This window comes from Eurypyga helias, unplaced genomic scaffold (assembly GCF_000690775.1).
Source record: "Eurypyga helias isolate BGI_N326 unplaced genomic scaffold, ASM69077v1 scaffold18317, whole genome shotgun sequence".
Taxonomy (NCBI): domain Eukaryota; kingdom Metazoa; phylum Chordata; class Aves; order Eurypygiformes; family Eurypygidae; genus Eurypyga; species Eurypyga helias.
Window position 1 is genome coordinate 34,629 of NW_010261354.1, and position 19,915 is coordinate 54,543.

The window sequence follows — 19,915 nt, forward strand, 5'->3', positions numbered from 1 at the left end:
CCCTGTGCACAGGAGCCAGCAGCAGGGCACACCATGGACATGCTGCTATGGCAAACAGTGAGTGAGCCTTGTCAGATCCTAATCTGGACAGAGGGAATACCCCCACCTCATCACACACAGATATCAACAGACCACAGCTGAATATCTGTGCTACTTTGAACTCAGAAGCCTTTTCTTTAGCACAGGATACCAAGTCACGCCATTGTGCACAGGAGCCAGCAGCAGGGCACACCATGGACATGCTGCTATGGCAAACAGTGAGTGAGCCTTGTCAGATCCTAATCTGGACAGAGGGAATACCCCCACCTCATCACACACAGATATCAACAGACCACAGCTGAATATCTGTGCTACTTTGAACTCAGAAGCCTTTTCTTTAGCACAGGATACCAAGTCACGCCATCCCACCTCCATCCTCCCCACCCCCTAGCAGACTGGTGCCCTTTGGTGGTTGTCTCTAACGCTTGCTAACGGCCACTCTCTTGCTTCAGGGACCACCACAAAGATGGCTCACCTCACCGACCGGGCCCAACGTGCTCCCGCTCCGCCCCGTTACTGCGGACTGCCTTGCTTCCACACATCTCAAGCCTGCAACAGCCAGGACGCACGAACGGCGCTCTCAGCCCACCTCAGCAAGCGCGTACCCAGCTGCAACGGCTGTCCCCAGGCCACTCGCGCTTGCACAGCGCGGGCTTTCCTGGCGGGCTCCTCCTCGGGCGTTCGGCAGACACCCTGACTAGGTAAGCATGCCCTAGAGACAACACCCGAGGCAGGTAGCTCATGCTTTGCACGGACCCTCCTGCTGCACATCACTGTGAGGAAGGCTGCCGTCCCAAATGACTGACGCAGGACCGCCTTCACGCTACAGGACGGCTAGAGCCGGGCAAACTCGATCAGGCTGCGGTGCAGGCCCAGGGGGAAGACGAGGTTGTGTGAGCAGCGATGTTTCCTCTTCCCTGGGGCACAGGTGACAGCAGTCTCCCTCCTCTGAAGTGTCTCCTCGGGTAAAGGAAGTAAACACCCACCCGTGGGACACACACTCTGGCCCTGGAGCTTCCAGGCTCCTCGCCAAAAGGACCGACCAATTCTTGTCTTCAGAGCACCCAGCCCCAGCTTGAAGAAGGTTGTCTCTTGTGTCTGACAACTCCTCGACTCACGCTGATCAGCCACGGACCAGCTCCCTGGTGGAGTCACCCCCTTCTGAGATACACCAAGTTACAGCACACACAGCTTCTTGGAGAGTCATTTACGCTTAGCCCACTCCACTGAAAACGCTGAGGCCTACCCAATGCACAACCTGTAGCTGGAGGAAGGCAAAAGCTAGGACACAATCCCTCCTCACCACCGCTAGTCCCTACGACACTGCCTGCTGCACACACCTTCACGCACCACAGCTGTTATGGTGGATGCGTACACCGTAGCCTTGTCAGTCACCACGGAAGGATCGCCAGTTCAACCGGATTTGTGTGCGGAAAAGCACACAAAGCCGTTATTGTTTCGGTCCTCTCCAGCACTGCACCTACGAACACAACCAGCCAGGTTCAGGGCAGCCACCACCAAGGCCACCTCTGCCCGGTTATATCACTACACAATCTCCCACGATGGCGAGGAAAAGTAGGAAGTAGCGTGTCCATGCACTTAGCAGCATCTCAGCCCTTGGCATTTGGCAAATAGCCATCAACACTACTCCATCCCCTCTGGGTGTAGGCCTTGTGCCTCCTCCCCCCTTCACTACCAAGTTAGAGGCTGACCCATATTTTCCAAAATGCAGATACTTCTTCTCAGCCCCCCAACAAACACCCCACTGGCTGAGGCAATACCAATCTTGCTCCCCAACATGCTCCAGCAGTACTGTCTACACTTATATGCATATTGTATGTCAGGAGTGCTGTCAATCCCTGTATGGATAAGGGACAAAAGGAGCAGAGATTGAGAACTGGAAGCATTGACGAGCTCCTCTCCAGATTTCCAGCCGAAGGCACTAAAGAGGTTGCAGAAGTAAAACTGGGGAGTGACACCAGAGCACATTTCCTTGAGGAATACACCGAGTGGAGCAATGTGTGCAGCTGGCCAACATCATTGCAGTCTTTGCCAGAGTGGCTGCCTATGACCATCCCTCAATCTCTTCTGGGTGTGGAAGGAAGCTTCGCCCTGCCCCTGACCAAGCCCATCGCTGGATATCTACTGATGGATGAAAGCTGTCCTCTGTCAGAGGATCTATGTCCTGTGTCAATCCCTGGGCATTAGCTCCACCCCTAATGCAGTACATAAGGACACTTACTGGAATAGGAACCTCTCCTGTGCTGGCACAGGGAGTTCTGAAGCTGCAGTGAGAAGAGGTGGCTGATGTGCTACAGCACAAGGAGGACACCTCTCCCAAGACTTGTCAGCCTCTGTGGCCAAAGTGGCTGCTAAGAGAGAAGATGGTCTGCCTTCAGTACAGCACCTCTGCCCCATCCCAAGCAGGTCACTTCCAAGCTGATCTGTCAGCTTCCCCCTGATGAAGAACCGGGGCGCCTTAGCAGCACACGGACCGGTAGTGCATAGCCACACCAGAGAGGTCCTGCCACAAGCCTTCACACAGCCCTGAAAATGAACACACATGATTAATCCTGACAGCAAACGCTCTCTGACAGCAATGAATAGGAACGGTGCTTAAAAAAAGCTGGTTCATAACACCCCTAAGAGCAACAGTGCCCTAAAGTGGCAACCAAAAAAAATCCGTAACAATAATCAGACTTTGGTCTGCTTGGGTGTGCCTGCCTGCTTCAAGGGAAAGGAGGACAGCTGCCTCCCAGATCACAAAACTCAGCTTTCAGTCAGAAAACCCCAAAGGTGATGCAAGTACATGGTGGCAGCAAAGGCACAGTGCCTGCACGGTTATCCAGGGGTGGCTGCGACAGCCTGCAAAGGATAGATAGCTCCATTTGCTTCCATACTGTGAAGGCAGTGCAGGCCTTTGAATCGCTGTTCCCCCTCCTCCAGGAATCTGTTTGGATCAAGTCACTGCTCTGGAACAAACGGAACTCGCTCATACGCAGTGTGAGGCAGGGGCATAAGACCCCAGGATCTAATCAAGGTGAGTTTACCAACAGGTTAAACCTGCACAGGTAAAGGATTTTAATATGCACAAGGGTTAAACTCCTCCTTTCCTATTGAGAAACTCCACGGCATATACTCTGTTCAAACAATTACACCATGTTGTTAACAAAACCACCCTCACGGTTAATACTCTATGTATATAAATAAAGCATTTTTAATTTTAAAAAATAAGAAGGATGGTAACTAAATAACCCACAATAAACAATCCCTTTCCCCAAGCCAAAGCTGATTTTATTTGCCTTTCTTCATTTTTGCAGTCTTTTCTTTCCGCTTCTTCACATGCTTTGGGACTTTGTTTTTTCTCTTCTCTCTTTGGGCTTCTTTAACCATCTTTTTCCTTTCCTAGAAAAGACCAAACACCATTCACTTAAACCCAGAAGGAATGAGAGATTTCGAGCAGGTCAATCAATTGTTACATTAATGAGTTAACCTCATTTTTATGTGGTGTGTTAATTATCAAGAGGAAGAAATTTAAAAAAATGAATAGGAACGGTGAGGGAAAAGGAAAAAAGAAATATAGGTTAGGGGTGGAGCTAAGAGCTGCACACTGCTAATAACAAGGCAAAATTCAAACTAGTTAAAACCTGAGTTTCATGCAACCTTTGAAGAAAAGGAACAACAGGCACTCCTAACTCATGCTACTTACACCTAAGATTACAACAGGATGCCTAATTCTAGGTTTTCTGCTACCCATGGGGCTACTATACTCTGTTACTACACGTCATGCAAAAATACCAACCCAGTCACTGCTGGTAACTCAGAGCAACCTGATGATCAGCAGGATTGGCAAGAAAGGCTGCTGTGCTATTGCAGTACACTGGAATTTATGCCAGACAACTGGAAAATGACAAGTCAGCATCATGGGGTGGGGGGTGAAAGTAGTTGCTGCTAATCAGTTGTTCAACCCACAGCTGTACACACAGGTTACAAAAAAAACCCCAACTCATCTTACACAAAAATGTCCAAATGAGAACCTATCCATACGGTTGAGCAGTGACCAACCAAGACTTCCCTAATGCACATCTGAAAGGCAGCAGCTCTAGGCTGATGGAAAGTGTCTAATAGAGCACTGTACTTTTAGCTGACAGACAAGGAATGTATTATCTTACCTTTTCTAGTAAGAAACCCCTAACAAGCAAACCCCCAAATCTGGAAGCCCTTAAGCCCAGCAAGCTTCATCCTTCCTTTGCATGGCACTGAAAAGGCTCCCAAAAGGTTCTCGCCCACTGGCGACGCTCTGCAGAGGAGCCTCACCAAAACAGACCACACTCGCTCTGCAGTTTGGAAAATGAAACCTTAAAAAAAGCCCAAATCGTACATAATCCTCCTGTATGACTGCTTTGTGCCTCTTGCCCACCGCAAAGCTAGCCAGTCTGTGCTAATGGTACTGCAACAGCCACCATGGTGCAAACTCTGTCACCAAGTCTCCGGTTCTACAGACGAGTGGTCTCAGCACCCCGGGCAAAAGGAGGTTGATGAGGGACCACGACCACAGACCTGCACACCAAAGCCTGGAAGAGTAACCAGAGGAACTGAAGAGCTGCCCAGGCTTCACTAAATTCTGCTTTGTATAGCCTCAGAATTCCCTGCAGAGATCTCTATTCCAGCCCTCTCTAGGCCACAGAGGGCTATGTTCCTCTACACAAACCCACCACTAACGAAGCATCTGTAATGAAACGCATGTTCTCTGCTCTCATTCTCCACAACGGGAAAAGTTCAGAACCTGTTTCAGACAAGAAGTGGCAAGGAACATGCAGAATTAAGTATGGATTTTTCCTATCACATTATCAGAGGTGGGAAAAATAAACAACCCCTGGCAAGCTGACCTTTTTGTCCATGCTAACTTCAGCAGGTTTATCTTTGGGATGCACAGATTCTTCACAGTCTGAATCAGAGCCCTCGGAGCCACCGCCATCATCATCAGAGCCCGTTTCCGACTCGTCCGACGCCTCCTCAAGAAGTGCGGGAATCTGCAAGATATATCAAGAGGGAATTATATCACACCAGAACAGAGGCCTAACGACAATACACACGCACTGCATCTATGTAGCAAACCAGAATCTCCTACGAAGACACCCTTGAGTCAAGCTTGCGCCACCTGCTTTACTACAGCCACCGCTGCGTCTCAAGAGAAAGAACGAAAGGTGGGTTAATCCAAACTAAGAACAAGGCATCTAGAATGTACAGCACTAATCTTTTAGGTCGGGGCTCACGGCACAGCTGAATTGGCACTCCCAAACTTATTTCCCTAAGTTAAACAGCAATTTGCTAATGTACGTGGAAGCCAATTTCTAATTGCATTTGGATCGTTCCAAAATCTACCTTGGGGGCACTGTATGTAGGCTTTATTGCAAACAAAAGCATCTACACTGGAAATTCACTTAAACATGCCTGGAGACTGTGCCATAGCCTGACCCCATCCATATTTATGTTTCCATTTTAAAACGGTCTACACCCCTACTAGATAACATTTACAGAGGAAGGAAGGGGAAGCCACACAGGGCTCCGGCCTTGAGTAACCGACCTGAGTTACACTCCTACAGACTGCTCTGTACCCAACTTCTTACCCAACGTTCTTTACAGAAGTGTCACTGTTAAGTACTTCAAATATACTCGGACATAATATCTTACACCTTATACTGCAGGGTTTTTCTTTACACTCTCAGAGTGAAGCTACTGTGATGTGTCAAAACTTGTAGTCATGGGCCTGCACCAAATGGCTACACCTGAAAACATTTTCCGTAATTGGTAAAGGTCTTCTCTCCCCTCCACCTTAACTTTAGAGACCACAGCCATAGCAAGGATCATCGAATTCATTCTCAAGCAACCCAGCATCAGCCACAGTGCAAGGAAGCAAGTCACGTGGTGTGCAGATACGCCGTGATGCCAGACCCATCCTGGCCGTAAAAGGTCACTCTGCAGACGAGAGGCTTCTTTCACGGTGTCTCAGCCCCTCATAGCCGTTTTCAGAAAAGAGCTTAAAATGAAGGATTTCGAAAAGGCCCTCTCACCTTCTGAACACCAGACAAATCCTTCTTAAGCCCTGTCACGGTCTGGTAGAGAATCTACACACAGGGAGAAAGAGAAAGAAAATGAGGTTATCAAAATAAGAGTCTTAAGTCTTTGTGCCCAGAGGAAAAACAACACCAAAAAACCCCCACCCACATTGTACTAATCCCACAATTTTAAAGAATGACTCTAGATTCAGCACTCCACGCTCTGACAAGGCTTCTGTTTTCGTTTGTTGCAATCAGTTTCCAGTAAGAATTCATATTCCCTCTTTTTTTTTTTTTGCAGCGCCTCAGCATGTCTACTCACATTATCTTGCTGAACATTCAGTGCCATGTCCTCTTCTTTCAATTTCATCATAATATCCACATCTCTCTCATAATTTTTAACTTCAGTCAAAGTTCGAGGTATGTAAGCCTTCTTAAACACCTAACAGAGCAAAAAGAAATGCACACTTACTAATTTACATGTAGTTTCATGATGTTCTTCCTCCCTAATTATGCATCCTTTAGGAGAACAATCATGAGGGATTTCATGGCTCAGGGAAACTGAAAATGAACATGGCAGTCACCCACTATCATTTGAACTGCTGAGTACCTTTAATTTTGCAGGAGCAGCCGTAGCATGCAGCCTACACATTATTGATAGCTCATGACAAATAAGGCTCCTTCCTTAGCATGGCTACCACCAGGCCACTTACAAAATTCCCTGAGCCTTCCAACATCTCTTAACCAGTTTGAGTCCTAAGGTTTTGTATTCTAAAGATTTTCTCCAATGTTCAATGTTTTTATTGTGATGCTTACAGTACCTTCAGGGGGCAACTCCACTAAAATGCAGTTAGGACTTAATCTCTTTATACCGTGCCTGCTTCAACCTACAGTCCAACTCAAAAAGGGTTCCTGCAGCAGTATAGTACAGTAAAACCTAACTGCAGTATCAACAACATACTTAAAAGTCTTTCTGAAACAGCCAACTTAAGTCACTACCAGCCCGGAGAAGTATTTTGCTCCTCTTTTCCACGGTATCAGTTCAATCCCAGCACAAACTCAGCATAATTCATGACAGTAATTGCTAGCCCAAGTGCTGTGCAAAGAGCAGAGGCTCCCCACCTCCACAGCGCGTCCCCTTGATCAGCTCAACTCTTCCGCGAGGAAAGAGACACAAACGAGGTCACATGAGACGTTTGAGAGAAATAAAACTGAACTTTGATGCTACTAAACCCTCTCTCTTACAGGTCAGTACCTTTATATAAGTAAAGGAATAATTGGTTTGCAAAAGATGGGCTTGCAACAAAACACTATCATCTGACCCCGTATTTCAGTATGTTGAGGATATTTTAGGGGGGAGGGAAAAAAAAAAATTATCTTTCCTTGGCCAAGCTGGAGCCAGAAGCAGTTAGTAAAAACTGCAGAGCTCCAAGAGAAAAAGCAAAGCCTTTGATAAATCAGGTAGTAATTGACTGCAAAGATAAACACCATGTGAAGCAGTACGTTTGGGTTTTGTTTGTTTAGGGTTTTTTGTAAACTCTTCTGGAAGAGAGAGTTAAGACTAAGACAGAAATTGTTTTATCTTTACATCAAGCCTTTCCAGAACATCAGCAGTTTTCTGCAATGGACTTGAGCGAGCTTCACTCAACATAAAAGGGGAGGAACAGCACGTGGAAGAACTCAATTAGACTGTCTAGAGCTAGATGGGCAATTTGGTCAATGCCTGTCTCTAAATAGCATGCGTGTTCTCCTGCTTCTGTGTCACTAGTCCAAAAACACTGGCATAATCAGATCTGGCCAGGCTAGATGAGGCTTTGAGCAACCTGGTCTAGTGGAAGGTGTCCCTGCCCATGGCAGGGGGGTTGGAACTAGATGATCTTTAAGGTCCCTTCCAACCCAAACCATTCTGTGATTCTATGATTCTATCTCTCTACTCAGTGTTTCTGATAACTGAACTGGAAGACACATCAAGGGACCTAGCTACAAGCAAAAAGTGCTTTAGGAAACGGCGTATTTGCCTTCTAACACCATACTGCTGTCAGCTTTTACACATGGCATCCCTTAATACTTCGTATCTCAGCTAGTTGAAGACATCTTACTATCACAAACCATGTTTCACTTACCAACTGCACATTTTGCCAAATAAAACAGAACACTTCCCATTGGTTAGGAGAGGTGAGGTTAGTATTAATTTCATTGTAGGAACAAAAATCCTCACTTACTTCTTCATCCACTTTATCCTGACTGGATCTTTCCTCCTCTGTTCTTTTCGATGCTATTTCCATCGCCTAGAGAAATGCAAAACAATACAAAGTTATCACTCTTCAGAATCACATCACTTAATCCAACTAACCATTCCCATCTGCGCTTCTCCCTGTACTCCACGCCATCACTCCCAAACGCTGCAGCTTTCCCTATGGCAATGCCTTGAGCGACACCCAACGGTAACCAACATTTCTGCGAAGCACGTTTACAGCTGCAGATCTGCTTCACTGATAGCGGGAAAACATGCTTGCTGCTCCTTCCAGGCCAAATTATGGCAGGCCCAGGATGGCTACAGGACGTAACAGCGCAAGGAGAACAGTCAGCTGTGCTCAGCCCTGGAGGTTGGCTCTTCTCACGCAGACTGAGCAAGCCAGAGGAGCATCAGTGAGGGCAGTAATGTGGCACAGCCCTGTCTCACTCAACCTCCGCTATGACAGTAGGTACACAACACCCAGGAATCCGCGTGCTGTACTGGTATTTGGACCACACTCAGTCTCCGCCTTGTGGTCTTGACCAAGAGCAACACATCAAATCTCCACTCTGGGCATGGCTCGTGGCCCCCATTTATCTTGAGTTAACTTAAAAAGCCTTTTTTTCTTCCCCCTACTTTCCCTTTTAAAGAAAGGCCTAACTGGGAGCAGAGGACTTGCAGCTAGAGACGAAATACATGGGTGATGCTAGCAGCACTGCATAAGTTGAACTCCTCCTAGAATCAACACGTTCTGCCAGCTGCTCTGTTTGGCTAGCAAGACCACGTACCTTGGAGTTACACTGTTGTGAGCCACTCCTTTCCTCCCTCCCTCAGCCCACCCTGCTCAAACCCGCTTTCCTAATCCCATACTCTACATGAACACAGTTATATTTCTGCAGAGCTATTTCTTGCCAAAAAGAACAAACTAATTTAAAAGCATCCTGGTTTCAGTAGCACATGAAACAGACATTTGCATTTTCATGACTCGCCTTTTTGGGAAAAAGCAGAAAGAAAGTGTTTTCATCCTAGAATGGTGTCAATGGAAAGGACCCGCTCGTATTTCTGAAGCGCTGGCATAACAGTGTCATGTACCAGCTTCCTTCAAGAGCAGGAGAGCGTAAATGAGATGAAGGAGCTTGAACTAGGTCTGCTCTCATCGTTCAAGTCTTCCTACGTAAGCCACAACGGCAGGCGGTCTTACCTTGGACAGATAGTCATCAATGTTCTCACTTGTGATGGAAGGATCGGTAATGAACTCAAACAGCTCCCTCACAGTCATCACCGCAACATTGTACTTCTGGAAAAAGTCTACCAGGAAGCAAAGGCAGAGACAAACACCAGAATTAATTACGTGTCAAATATGCAGCTTTGATGTTAAAGTGACAGTTACAGCAAGCCAACGGCCCTGATGACTTGGGAAAGACTCGGCAGCACGTGCTGCATCATAATGGGTTTACGTATCGGATGACTCTTGGCCAGCTGAAATGAAATTGTTCATCTTCCAGGTGCAACAAATACTGAGAGTAACTGGATAAATATAAAAGCCAAAGCAATTTTAGCAGAAGCCAGACTTAAATTGTGTACTTCTTAACCTCTGCTCCATTAAGACAGATGTAGTATCTGCGACGACTAAGATGAGAAACATTTTTCAAAGAACAAGGAACGTAGACCTCAAACTTTTAGCAAGGAGAAACAAAAGTCCACTGAAACACAGTACCACCTAATTATGACCCACCTAAAAGGGCAGATGAGTTAACATATTAGAATTTTTCTCAATACGACACTCAGAACTAGTTTCTCGAGTCAAATATAGCCATATTTGGAGGCTACACTTCTGTACCGAAAAACAGCAGTGAAAGACACTGAGGACTACCAAGTAAGTGTTTCCTACTAAAGTTCTCAGAAGATCTCTCACCATGACAAATTAATCATAGAAAGACCAAAAGAATTTCGTTTAGAGGCAGCTCTCCGTGCCCATGGAACCACGGGTCTTTGCAATGATCACACCGAGTGTAAAGCAAGGTGTTTCTCAGTCTCTGTAGGATGACTATGTGAAGAAAGTTGCACTGGCAGAACAAACAAAACACCAAAACCACTGCAACTCACCTAGGCACTATAACATGCAGGGAGAGCAAGCCAAGAGACATGGAAAAAAGCAAGGGTGCAAGTGTCTGAGCCAGAAGGGTGCTATTAGAAATCCATTAACAAAAAAGGAGTAAAGAAAAACTAGCATACTGGGTGTCAACAAACACAAAGCATCAAAACGCACGGGTTTTCCCCCCCCACCCCAGAGTTTCACGAGTCTCTAAAATTAGAAAGTAGTCAATCTAAAAAGAAAGCAAGGAGAACAGTGGGCTGAAGCGAGAGACTTCCCATCCTCCGAGAGGAACGCAGCCTGCCAAGAGGCGCAGGTCTGTTACACAACACGCACATTCACGTAAGAACAGCAGATTTTCAAGAGAAAAATACCATAAAGGTACCTTGTTTATCAAAACACTAGGACAAGTGATAACATCTCTAATGAATGACTCTATGCCTTGATCCTCCCAGCTGACCTGGACAAGTAAGTGCAGGGAACGTCATAACACAGTAACTGCTCCCCAGCTGAGGAATTCCAGACACGGATTCCACTCAAAGAAGGAAACACTTCAGTATGTCTGCTCAGTTCTTTAAGTAAGGGAAGTTAAGACTGGGGTGAGCGTTACTGCAGACTGGGACCGGCCTCCACTTTGTGATAAACCTGAGATTTCAGCCAGCTGACTCGCTTTGGGCAGGTGATTTCCAGCAAAATAGGCTAGAACACGCTTCTGATCTCAGCACAGTACACTGCTCCCCGAGGAAGCCATGAGGACCTAGGAGAGGGAGCACTGTAACTGATGTTTGGCAGCTTCTACAGTCAGTTATACCTGAAAGAACAGAGGTGAACAGGGTACACACTCCTAAACAAACCAGCTACCTGAACAAGCGTTGAAGCGCGGCCCACTCACCGTTGACGTTGGCACAATCCTTCCGCAGGAACTCCAGCGCATGCGGGTGGTCGTGCTCCACGGCCTGAGACACATCGATGATGTACAGGCCCCCACTGTGGTATCTGCGAACACAGGCGGGAGACCCCCGCTCACTCCACTGCTGTCACAAAGGAGGTGGCTGAGGGGCAGGGAACAAAGCTGCTCCAGACTCCAAGAGCCAGCCAACAGTCTTAACAGACTTCTCTAGCATACACCTCGCACGCCGGGGCCAGAGTGGCTTCTTTGGGTCAATCCTTTCCCTCCCTATGCACAAGCTGTTTTATTAAACTTTAAAGAAATGGTCTTCTCATGAGCCAAAAAACCAACATTAGGGATGGGAGGGGGAGAAAAAGAAAGATACCTTACTATTTTTTTCTGCTGGTTGATGGGGTTTTTTTTGTTTGTGAGAGGATTTTCCGTTTGGAGGGGTTTTTTAGGGCATTTTTCTGTGGTTGGTGAGTTTGTGGTTGTGTTTGGGTTTTTTTTTTGTTTTGTTTGGTCAGTTTTGAGCATGGTTTTTTTCAAACAGAGGAAGCTCAGATCTGGGTTAAAAACTGCATAATCTATTACACAAGTTACAAAACCCAGACCCCACCCTCCCTTGAAGGTAGATTAGTACTCTCACACAGAGGTTGCCAATGCATACATTTCAGCTGTCACAATTCCGAGCAAAGTTTAAAAACGTACAGCATATTAAACTCGCTGAGATCTGCGTGAACAAGTCTGGCATCCTGGTACATTCTCCTCATGTACTGGATGATTTGCAGGTACAGTTCCCGGACTTTGGAGTCAGATAACTGAGCGTTCTTCAGCAGAGGAGCAGGCCTTGAAATTACAACACAAGTAACAGAACGTGAGTACTTTTTCCTTCTTTATACCAGCTGCAAATGCTTTAACTGCTGTACCTGATCCTTCTGCTCCTTAAGTGTGTCAAGCAAGTCAGCATGAGCAACCGAGTGCATGGAGACAGCACAAAGGGCAGCAAAGCCTGGTACATGCTTGCCAAAGATACTGAAGCTGTGTTTCCAACGTGAGCCGATTTGGACCGTGTCATGTTACTGTGTCCACTACAGAACATGTGCTACCTTCACATATGATTAGCAAAGCCCTTCCAGCCTTAAATCTCTGGTTAAGCCACTTTATGAATTCAGTTTGCAGACAACTGAGGCTTCAACATCACGCAGGTTGTCTGCAGCAGTAGCTGGCAAATGTCTGCATATTCTACAGGTCACATGCACAAGTAAGAGTAACATGTTCATTTTATGGGCCTAAAGTAATAGTAGGCAAATTCAGAGTTGTTTTCTTTGTTTGTTTTTAATAAAATGATGTGGAAAGCTACTAATAAAACAATACTTGATTTTCTAAGGATACTTACCTATCACCTTTACCAATAAAGCCCATGACAAGCACATGACTTCTTAGCATAATTGGCTCTGGGCAAGGTATCTGGGCTGTATTCAACCTGGGACACAGGAACAAAGCACAGAAAAACAAAACCAAACTACTAGTTGCATCGCAGCGGTGGCTACAGGAGCTCTGTTGCTTTAAACATAGTACACAGTTAGAGCTCCTTTGCTCATAAAATTCTCGTTGCGCAGAGCAACTAGGAACTGAATACAAAACCCCACCAACATTCTGGCTCTGACTCTTCTCTAAACATTTCTGTATCAGAGAGAGAACCTTTACATTTCAGGTTAATCCTAGATTAACCTGTATCACACAGTGTGATGTTACTCAGCAGCAGCTATTTCTAGCTTTTGCTCACTTTTCAGTCATGTCAGAGAGAGCCTTCAGATACTGGAGAGCTCAAAGCATGAGCAGCAAGACAAAGGAGTATCTTCATTCCTCCCTCCCCTTTCTTTTCTCTCCCACAGTGAAGCTTAAGACACTTCCCTGCAGAGACCCTAAAAGGCAGTGATAGTCACAGTCTAGCAACACAACAGCAACTCCCATACACTTACGAGTTTCAGTTACCTTTACATGGTGAAATAAAAACTGGAAGAATCACCTTATTAAATTTCTCATTTCCTTTTCAGCCCACGTCTTCACCATTTTTCTTGGGTTGCCTTTACAATATCCATGACGAAATCTTGGCATAAATAAAAGACAGCAGGGACTGTTGTTAGCCTATCAATGCAGCATTAACATCAGCTATTTTGCCATCTTTCAAACAACCCCGCTTCTCCCGTAAACCCAGGCAGAACTCCAGCTCACCTGAATTCACCACTCACATACTTATCCCGATCTTTAAACATCAGAATAGAGGTTTTGTAAATCTTTATTGCTCTGTTCTCTCCACTCGCAGTACTGGCATGATATACATTAGCCTATCAGATTATAAAGGGAAGAAATAACATTAAAGAAAAACTCTTCAAACCAACATAACCCTCTCTCTTCTCTTTCTGACATCCTGGCAAAGACCAGCTAACCCAGCTGAGGTGCACACAAGGGCAATCTCTTTGTCTACCAGAGGCAGCTCACAGGAAGTACCTAAGAACGGGCAGGGGTGTGACAATTCATAGAGGACAGAGCCAACAATGCACAAGAAAACTCTGCCTCATCCACATTTTGGAAACTGAAACAAGCCCTTGCATGAAGGGTTAACTTCAGTCTGTGCACTACTTAGGCCCTAAAAACCTCACATCGACACTCCATCCTCTGCACAAAGAAGTAGTATGACTTTAATCAGCATCTTAGAACTCGGAAAAAAACAGATCAGGCTGGCATTCTAAAACGGATTTATTAATTTACTTGGAAATTTGTGGTATGCTTTTATTATCTGCAATAGTACTTGAAAATAACAGCACCCAAACATACTAGTTTTGTAAGAGCAATGAAGGTTTAATAGTAGTTTACACAGAATTTTGTTACACCACTTAGATACTCCCACGCCTGCTGACGCATGGAGCTGGTCTCATCCGCATGGAAGAGAGGCTCACGTGAAGGAAGAATTACCTGAGTTTGTATGTTTTTCAGGCACTGTTTAATATTGCGCGTACACATACCCTTTCCAGAAATTTCAGTCACAACCTAGGTTAACGCGATCCACACATGTAAGATAACACTTAGGTATCCTGAGAAATCTTTCATATGTGGGGAAACTTGTTTCCTTCAACATAAATTGCATTTTATCTTCAGATAACTTCCTACCAAAAACACGGTAGTACTAAACCCAAGTATTTCAATACATCTGAGCACCATAAGCTTCCACCCAGCTCGCTGAGACAAAGACCATCACGCCATTTGTAACAAAACTTACTTCTTTCCCTGTGCTGATGCAGCCATTGATTTCTGATATGACACCTCTAGTCAGCATCTTGAACAGAATCATTCGGGTCCTTGGATCCAGCACCTCAAACACAATACAGGGAAGTCAGCACAGTTGCTCTGTTTGAAGAAGACAAAATCTACTAATACCGTCCAGTCTCAGTACCATATTAAAGAACCCACAGCATCAGGCGATTCTCAAGGATCAAATGATAATCCAAAGAGCAACCATCCAGAATTTTGCCACGATTCTAGAACAACACTTCACTTTTTCTTTCAAGATTTTTTTTTTAACCTAAGCATATGTCCTTAAGCTACCTCTACAAGAGATGCAAGAGAATGATTTGCCACCCACAGTTGCATTAAATGTGTTAAGATAAGGTTTCTCTTAAGACAGAGCTATCGCAACTGAAACAGAGCAGACCTGCGGTCTTGGGTCAGTAATAGTTCAGTCTTGCTAAAGAAAAAAAAAAAAAGAAAAAAGCAAACCCAGTATTTTTTATTGCTCTTTGGAATTTAATAAAAGCTTATGACTGAATTCTGCACTGCACAGACAATCAAATCACAGTGCTAAGCACAAAAATGAGCTCCGAAGTTATTTACTGAAGCAAGCACAACCTTCATAAGGGAAAGAAACAAACAACAAGTCTCTTCAGCATAACAAGAGAAACAGAATTCCAAGGCAAAACATTGTTCCTACAATATCCATTTTATCATAGATTCCAAAATTCCACATTAACTGTTCCGGTCAAAAGAGAAACTGGATGAATTAAGAACTTACCTGTTCTACTGTTGCTCTGTCTGACTTGTCTTTGACCCGGTACCTAGCAGAAGTGAAAATAAAATTATACAACCCCACATATGGATTCAGCACCTTGACAGAGTAAAACATGACATTCCGTATCAAAGAACAGCTGCCAGCCTCAAGAAGTAAGGCTTTCAGTTCATACTAAAGCAAAGGTTTCTTCTGCAGGCAGGGCAGAAGAAACCCCATAAACATCAGTACCCTTCACTTTTATAGTGACCATCTTGCCTCCACTGAATTATGCTCATTCAGAAGAAAACAGTATCTGCCTTAACAACTTAGAGCTCAAGGGCTCTTAAAAAAAAAAAAAAAGATTTAAAAAGAAGGCACCTTTCCCTCACCAAATCAGCAGGAGGAACTTTCAAAAGGTTTCCAATACTTTTTTAGCCCAACTGTTTAAGGTCCTCTGTTTAGAAAAAAAGAGTATCAGGCATAAAACAGCCTTTTGCTGGTGGGATGACACCCATCGCTTCTGCCTCACTACACCAATACAATCAGATGTGCTACCAGCCACAGTGACAGAAGGATCCAAACTTTGGAATGACTGAGACAATGGAAACCAAAAAGTTTAAGACCATGCAAACTGCATGCAGACTACTTACAAATTTTATTTTTCTTAATAAATTTATTCAAAGCTCAGGATCATACTGGGAAATAAGAACTACTCTTCTGGGTTTAAATTATTTATGTGAAAATAGAACCGGGAGTAATACTCACATGTCTGCTTCCTTCTGTCGAGACTTTTCTGTGACTCTGTTTATAACAGAGTCATCAAAATTCAACTTATCTGGAAAAACATGTAAGAAGAAATGAAAAACACCAAAACCTAAAGAAGTTTCCTACGTCTTGAATCGCCTCTGCAACCCTGCTGCCAGCTGATATGCCACAACACAGTGTCAAACACAGCTCTCCCTAACAACACAGCTTAGCTACGTACAGAGCTCCCCACTCCATCGACGTTTCAAAGTAGGACGGTAAGGTAACCACACAGTTGAGCCAGACAGTCCCACAGACTTGAAGATGTAATGCCTTTTGGGTAACATCTCACCATCAAATTTGCCCACCCTTGTCTTACCACAATCGAATGCTATTTGTTCTGAACAGAATAAGCAACAGCCTCCAGGATTCTCTCCCCAGGATGTATTTAAAATGCTATTTGATTAATTGCTAAACGTATAAAAGCTGATGTATTTGGCTACATATACGCGCACCACTCTTTTGAGCCTCCGTTTTAAAACCACTCTGTTATGAAGGAAAGCACCACCCCTGTTTACCACCCTGCCAAAAGACCCCAGCCACAGCGACCTCTAGTCCTAACGGCCTGAGCTGAGCAGCCATTTCCATCCCATCAAACGACACTGGTTAGGACAGCCACACCTCCGTTTATCACCGGAACTATACCCCAGTGGGATATACAACTGTTGCATAGCGTACCACACTATACTGCAGGAGACTGCAATCGTCTAGAAAACTTAGCTGTGGTAGCAGCTTTGAGAGTGACCAACAGCATCACAACAGAACTGATACCCTCCCTCCAGCCAAACAGCTTGCTCCCACAGAGAAGGTAGGGAAGAAATACTTCACATGGGCTGGAGAAAGTAAGGGGAAGAAAATAAAACAAACCAACCAACCAGAGGGCTGAAGCACCTCTCCTATGGGGACAGCCTGGGAGAGTTGGGCTTGTTCAGCCTGGAGAAGAGAAGGCTCCAGGGAGCCCTTATAGCACCTTCCAGTACCTGAAGGGGCTACAAGGAAGCTGGTAAGGGACTTTTTACAAGGGCCTGTAGTGACAGGACAAGGGGGAATGGGTTTAAATTGAAAGTGGGGAGATTTAGATTGGATATCAGGAAGAAGTTCTTCACAGAGAGGGTGGTGAGGCACTGGAACAGGTTTCCCAGAGAAGCTGTGGATCCCTGCCAGGCTGGATGAGGCTTTGAGCAGCCTGACCTAGTGGAAGGTGTCCCTGCCCAGGGCAGGGGGGTTGGAACTAGATGGTCTTTAAGGGCCCTTCCAACCCAAACCACTCCGTGATTCTATGAAACAGTCCTGTGTTTCTGACGTGGAAGAGAAAGAGATATGACAGCTGCTTCATGGAAACTAAAGGCAACTTCAAGTATACAAAAGCCATTTTTTAATCTGTCTGGCAATGGTTAACTGCTGTTCCAGTGAGTTCTGACCTAAAGTAACCAGAATTAGCCTGAGAACATCTGAGAGGTATTTGTTGTCATAAAAGACGACGATGCAATTATACTCACCTAAATTAATTTTATGTTCAAATTTCCTTAAAGCCTTGTTTGTAGGGGTAGACATTTTTGCTGAATAGCAACTAGAGGTCTGTCTATTTGCCTGAAACAAAGGATTTGTTAATATAAGTTGCCCTTGCTACAGAGCCATTTGAATTACAAACAATATAATTGGAAAAGTCAGCTCAAATGCCTACACCTAAAGCTAAATAGTAAACCAGAAAGGGATATGGATTAACATCAATTTTTATTTAATTCAAGAAAAGAAAATACAGGTGGCACATCAGCTAAAATTCAAAAAAGTGCCCCAGCTCATGGTTACTTTTAGTCTGGGAACTGAGCTGCAAGTCACTCCAATTAACACTTCTTCCATCTGTAAAAGGAAGGGAAATAGCAGACACAAACAAGGAGGAAAATGAGAGAAAACATGAGAAGGTAAAGAATAGATAAAACTATCCAAGATGGTATCTTTTCTCACAGGCAGTCTTCTCCAAGCACAATTAATATCTGAATGTGATTTTATCAACACTGTACATCACACACTGCTAAGTGAAGGCAAGAATAAGTTGCCCGTGACAACTGCTGCGCGTCAGCGTCACTACAATTCATCTCGACTAGCCTGGTACGTCGGTATCAGTAAGAAAAAGGGGTTAAGAACTTCAGTGTCCAGGCTGAGGGGAAGAAGGATGCTTAGTTCTCACATCACACATGCTTTCTGTTCTGCACAATGCCAGTTTCTACATCAACAGCATCCACTCTAAATTAACCCACTTCTAGCACTTCTCTCCATCTCCTATGCTTTCTTTTGCCTCCTTCAAGGTTAGTCCAAAACATAACCTGTTTCACCCTGGGTGTGACAAGCAGGCAGTGTCTCAAAATTAAATAGAAAAGATGGGGAAGATGTTCAAAAACACAGAAAACAAATACCAAAGAGTAAGCAACAACAGTAGAGATCAGGGCAGGCAAAGAAAGAAAGGTTGAGAAAGCTAAGGAACAGAGGGAAAACTGCAGGAACAAAGAGAATCCAGCAACAGAGACAAGGAAACCAAGAGGAACTCTGGCTACAATGTGCGTGCACGCGTGGTGTGGCAGAGCAACGGACTCAAAAGAAGGGGATTCTCTTGAGGAAAAACATCCATTTGCATTTATGCTCAATGCAACACTAACAAAGAACAAAGCCTCCAGGTTAGGCCCATTTGCTCTTGGGTACCCTTGATGCTCACAAAACAGCTTTCAACATACCTGTGGATTGCATCCACCAGCAGCATTATGGCGCTTCGTGAGTCTTCCCACCTCATCATCCCAGTCCCAGTCTTCATCTTCCTCTTCATCATCGTCATCATCACCATCTCCTCCCTCAGTGTTACCTTCCTTGCACATGCATGACCGGCATTTCTCAGTGACCTCACTTTCTTTAACTGTTTCTGTATCTTGCGTAAATTCACTTCAAACAAATACAAATGTTTATATAACTACAAACAATTGTAAGTCATCAAAAATTCAATATGTTTACCCTATTGAAAACAAATGCTTCCACAAGTGTAGCTCTCCATGAGACGTTTCTCACTTCACCTGTCTTTAAGCAAACATACACGAGGATGCTGCTGCCTTTCAAGGATGGGCTACATTTGAATTATCTTCTTCACCGCATCAGTGCTGCCTTCTAACTTGTTCTGCAGTTATTTGGATCCCTCTCACTCCAATCGGATGAACACACTGGAAGAGGCCAGCTGGCTCCTTCAGCAGAGATGAACCACTCTGCTTGCTGCCGCCTGACAAATTATACACAAAACCTCACCGGAGGCAGGCAGACAGACAGCCTGCCAGGAACTCAGGGCAGCAAGCACAACCTACACAGGGAAAAAAGGCTTAAAAAAGAATCTGTGGGAGACGTGAACCCTTTTGACTTCCTCGTGTCTTGATGTCTGTGGTCTGTCATGTTTTTCTGCCAGAACGAGTATGTCCCAAGGCAGATTCTCTGCAGGCATTCAATTAAATAAACGGGAAAGTAGAAGAAAAAAGGCTTGAGCCCATAACACAAGGCCATTCCTCATCACTTCCCAGTAACTGTAAGACGCTGTAGAGTTCCTGCCCACCAGAAAACGTGCTTTAATTCCAGACCGACCCGAAGTGGTTTGCTGAGCCCCGCGACCCACCGTTCCCCCACGCGTTCCACACGCTCAGCAAACAACACCCAGGCGGAACCGCCCCGGCCAGCCCGGGGCTGCAGAGGGACGGCCCGTTTGGGCGGCGAGGCC

At 45.1% G+C, this 19,915-nt stretch overlaps 1 protein-coding gene across 1 annotated transcript; it reads right to left on the bottom strand.

Moving 5' to 3' along the window:
* Positions 1-3,333: 3,333 nt before the first annotated feature.
* On the bottom strand, positions 3,334-19,101 carry RIOK1 (RIO kinase 1; the record flags this gene model as incomplete). The annotated part of the gene is made up of 16 exons (XM_010155346.1): positions 3,334-3,444; positions 4,929-5,072; positions 6,114-6,167; positions 6,421-6,540; positions 8,321-8,386; positions 9,536-9,642; positions 11,322-11,425; positions 12,030-12,167; positions 12,718-12,804; positions 13,351-13,431; positions 13,557-13,669; positions 14,602-14,694; positions 15,391-15,433; positions 16,132-16,201; positions 17,670-17,760; positions 18,900-19,101. Coding segments are annotated over 16 exons (1,624 nt in total), but the record flags the coding sequence as incomplete, so codon positions are not given.
* Positions 19,102-19,915: the final 814 nt, after the last annotated feature.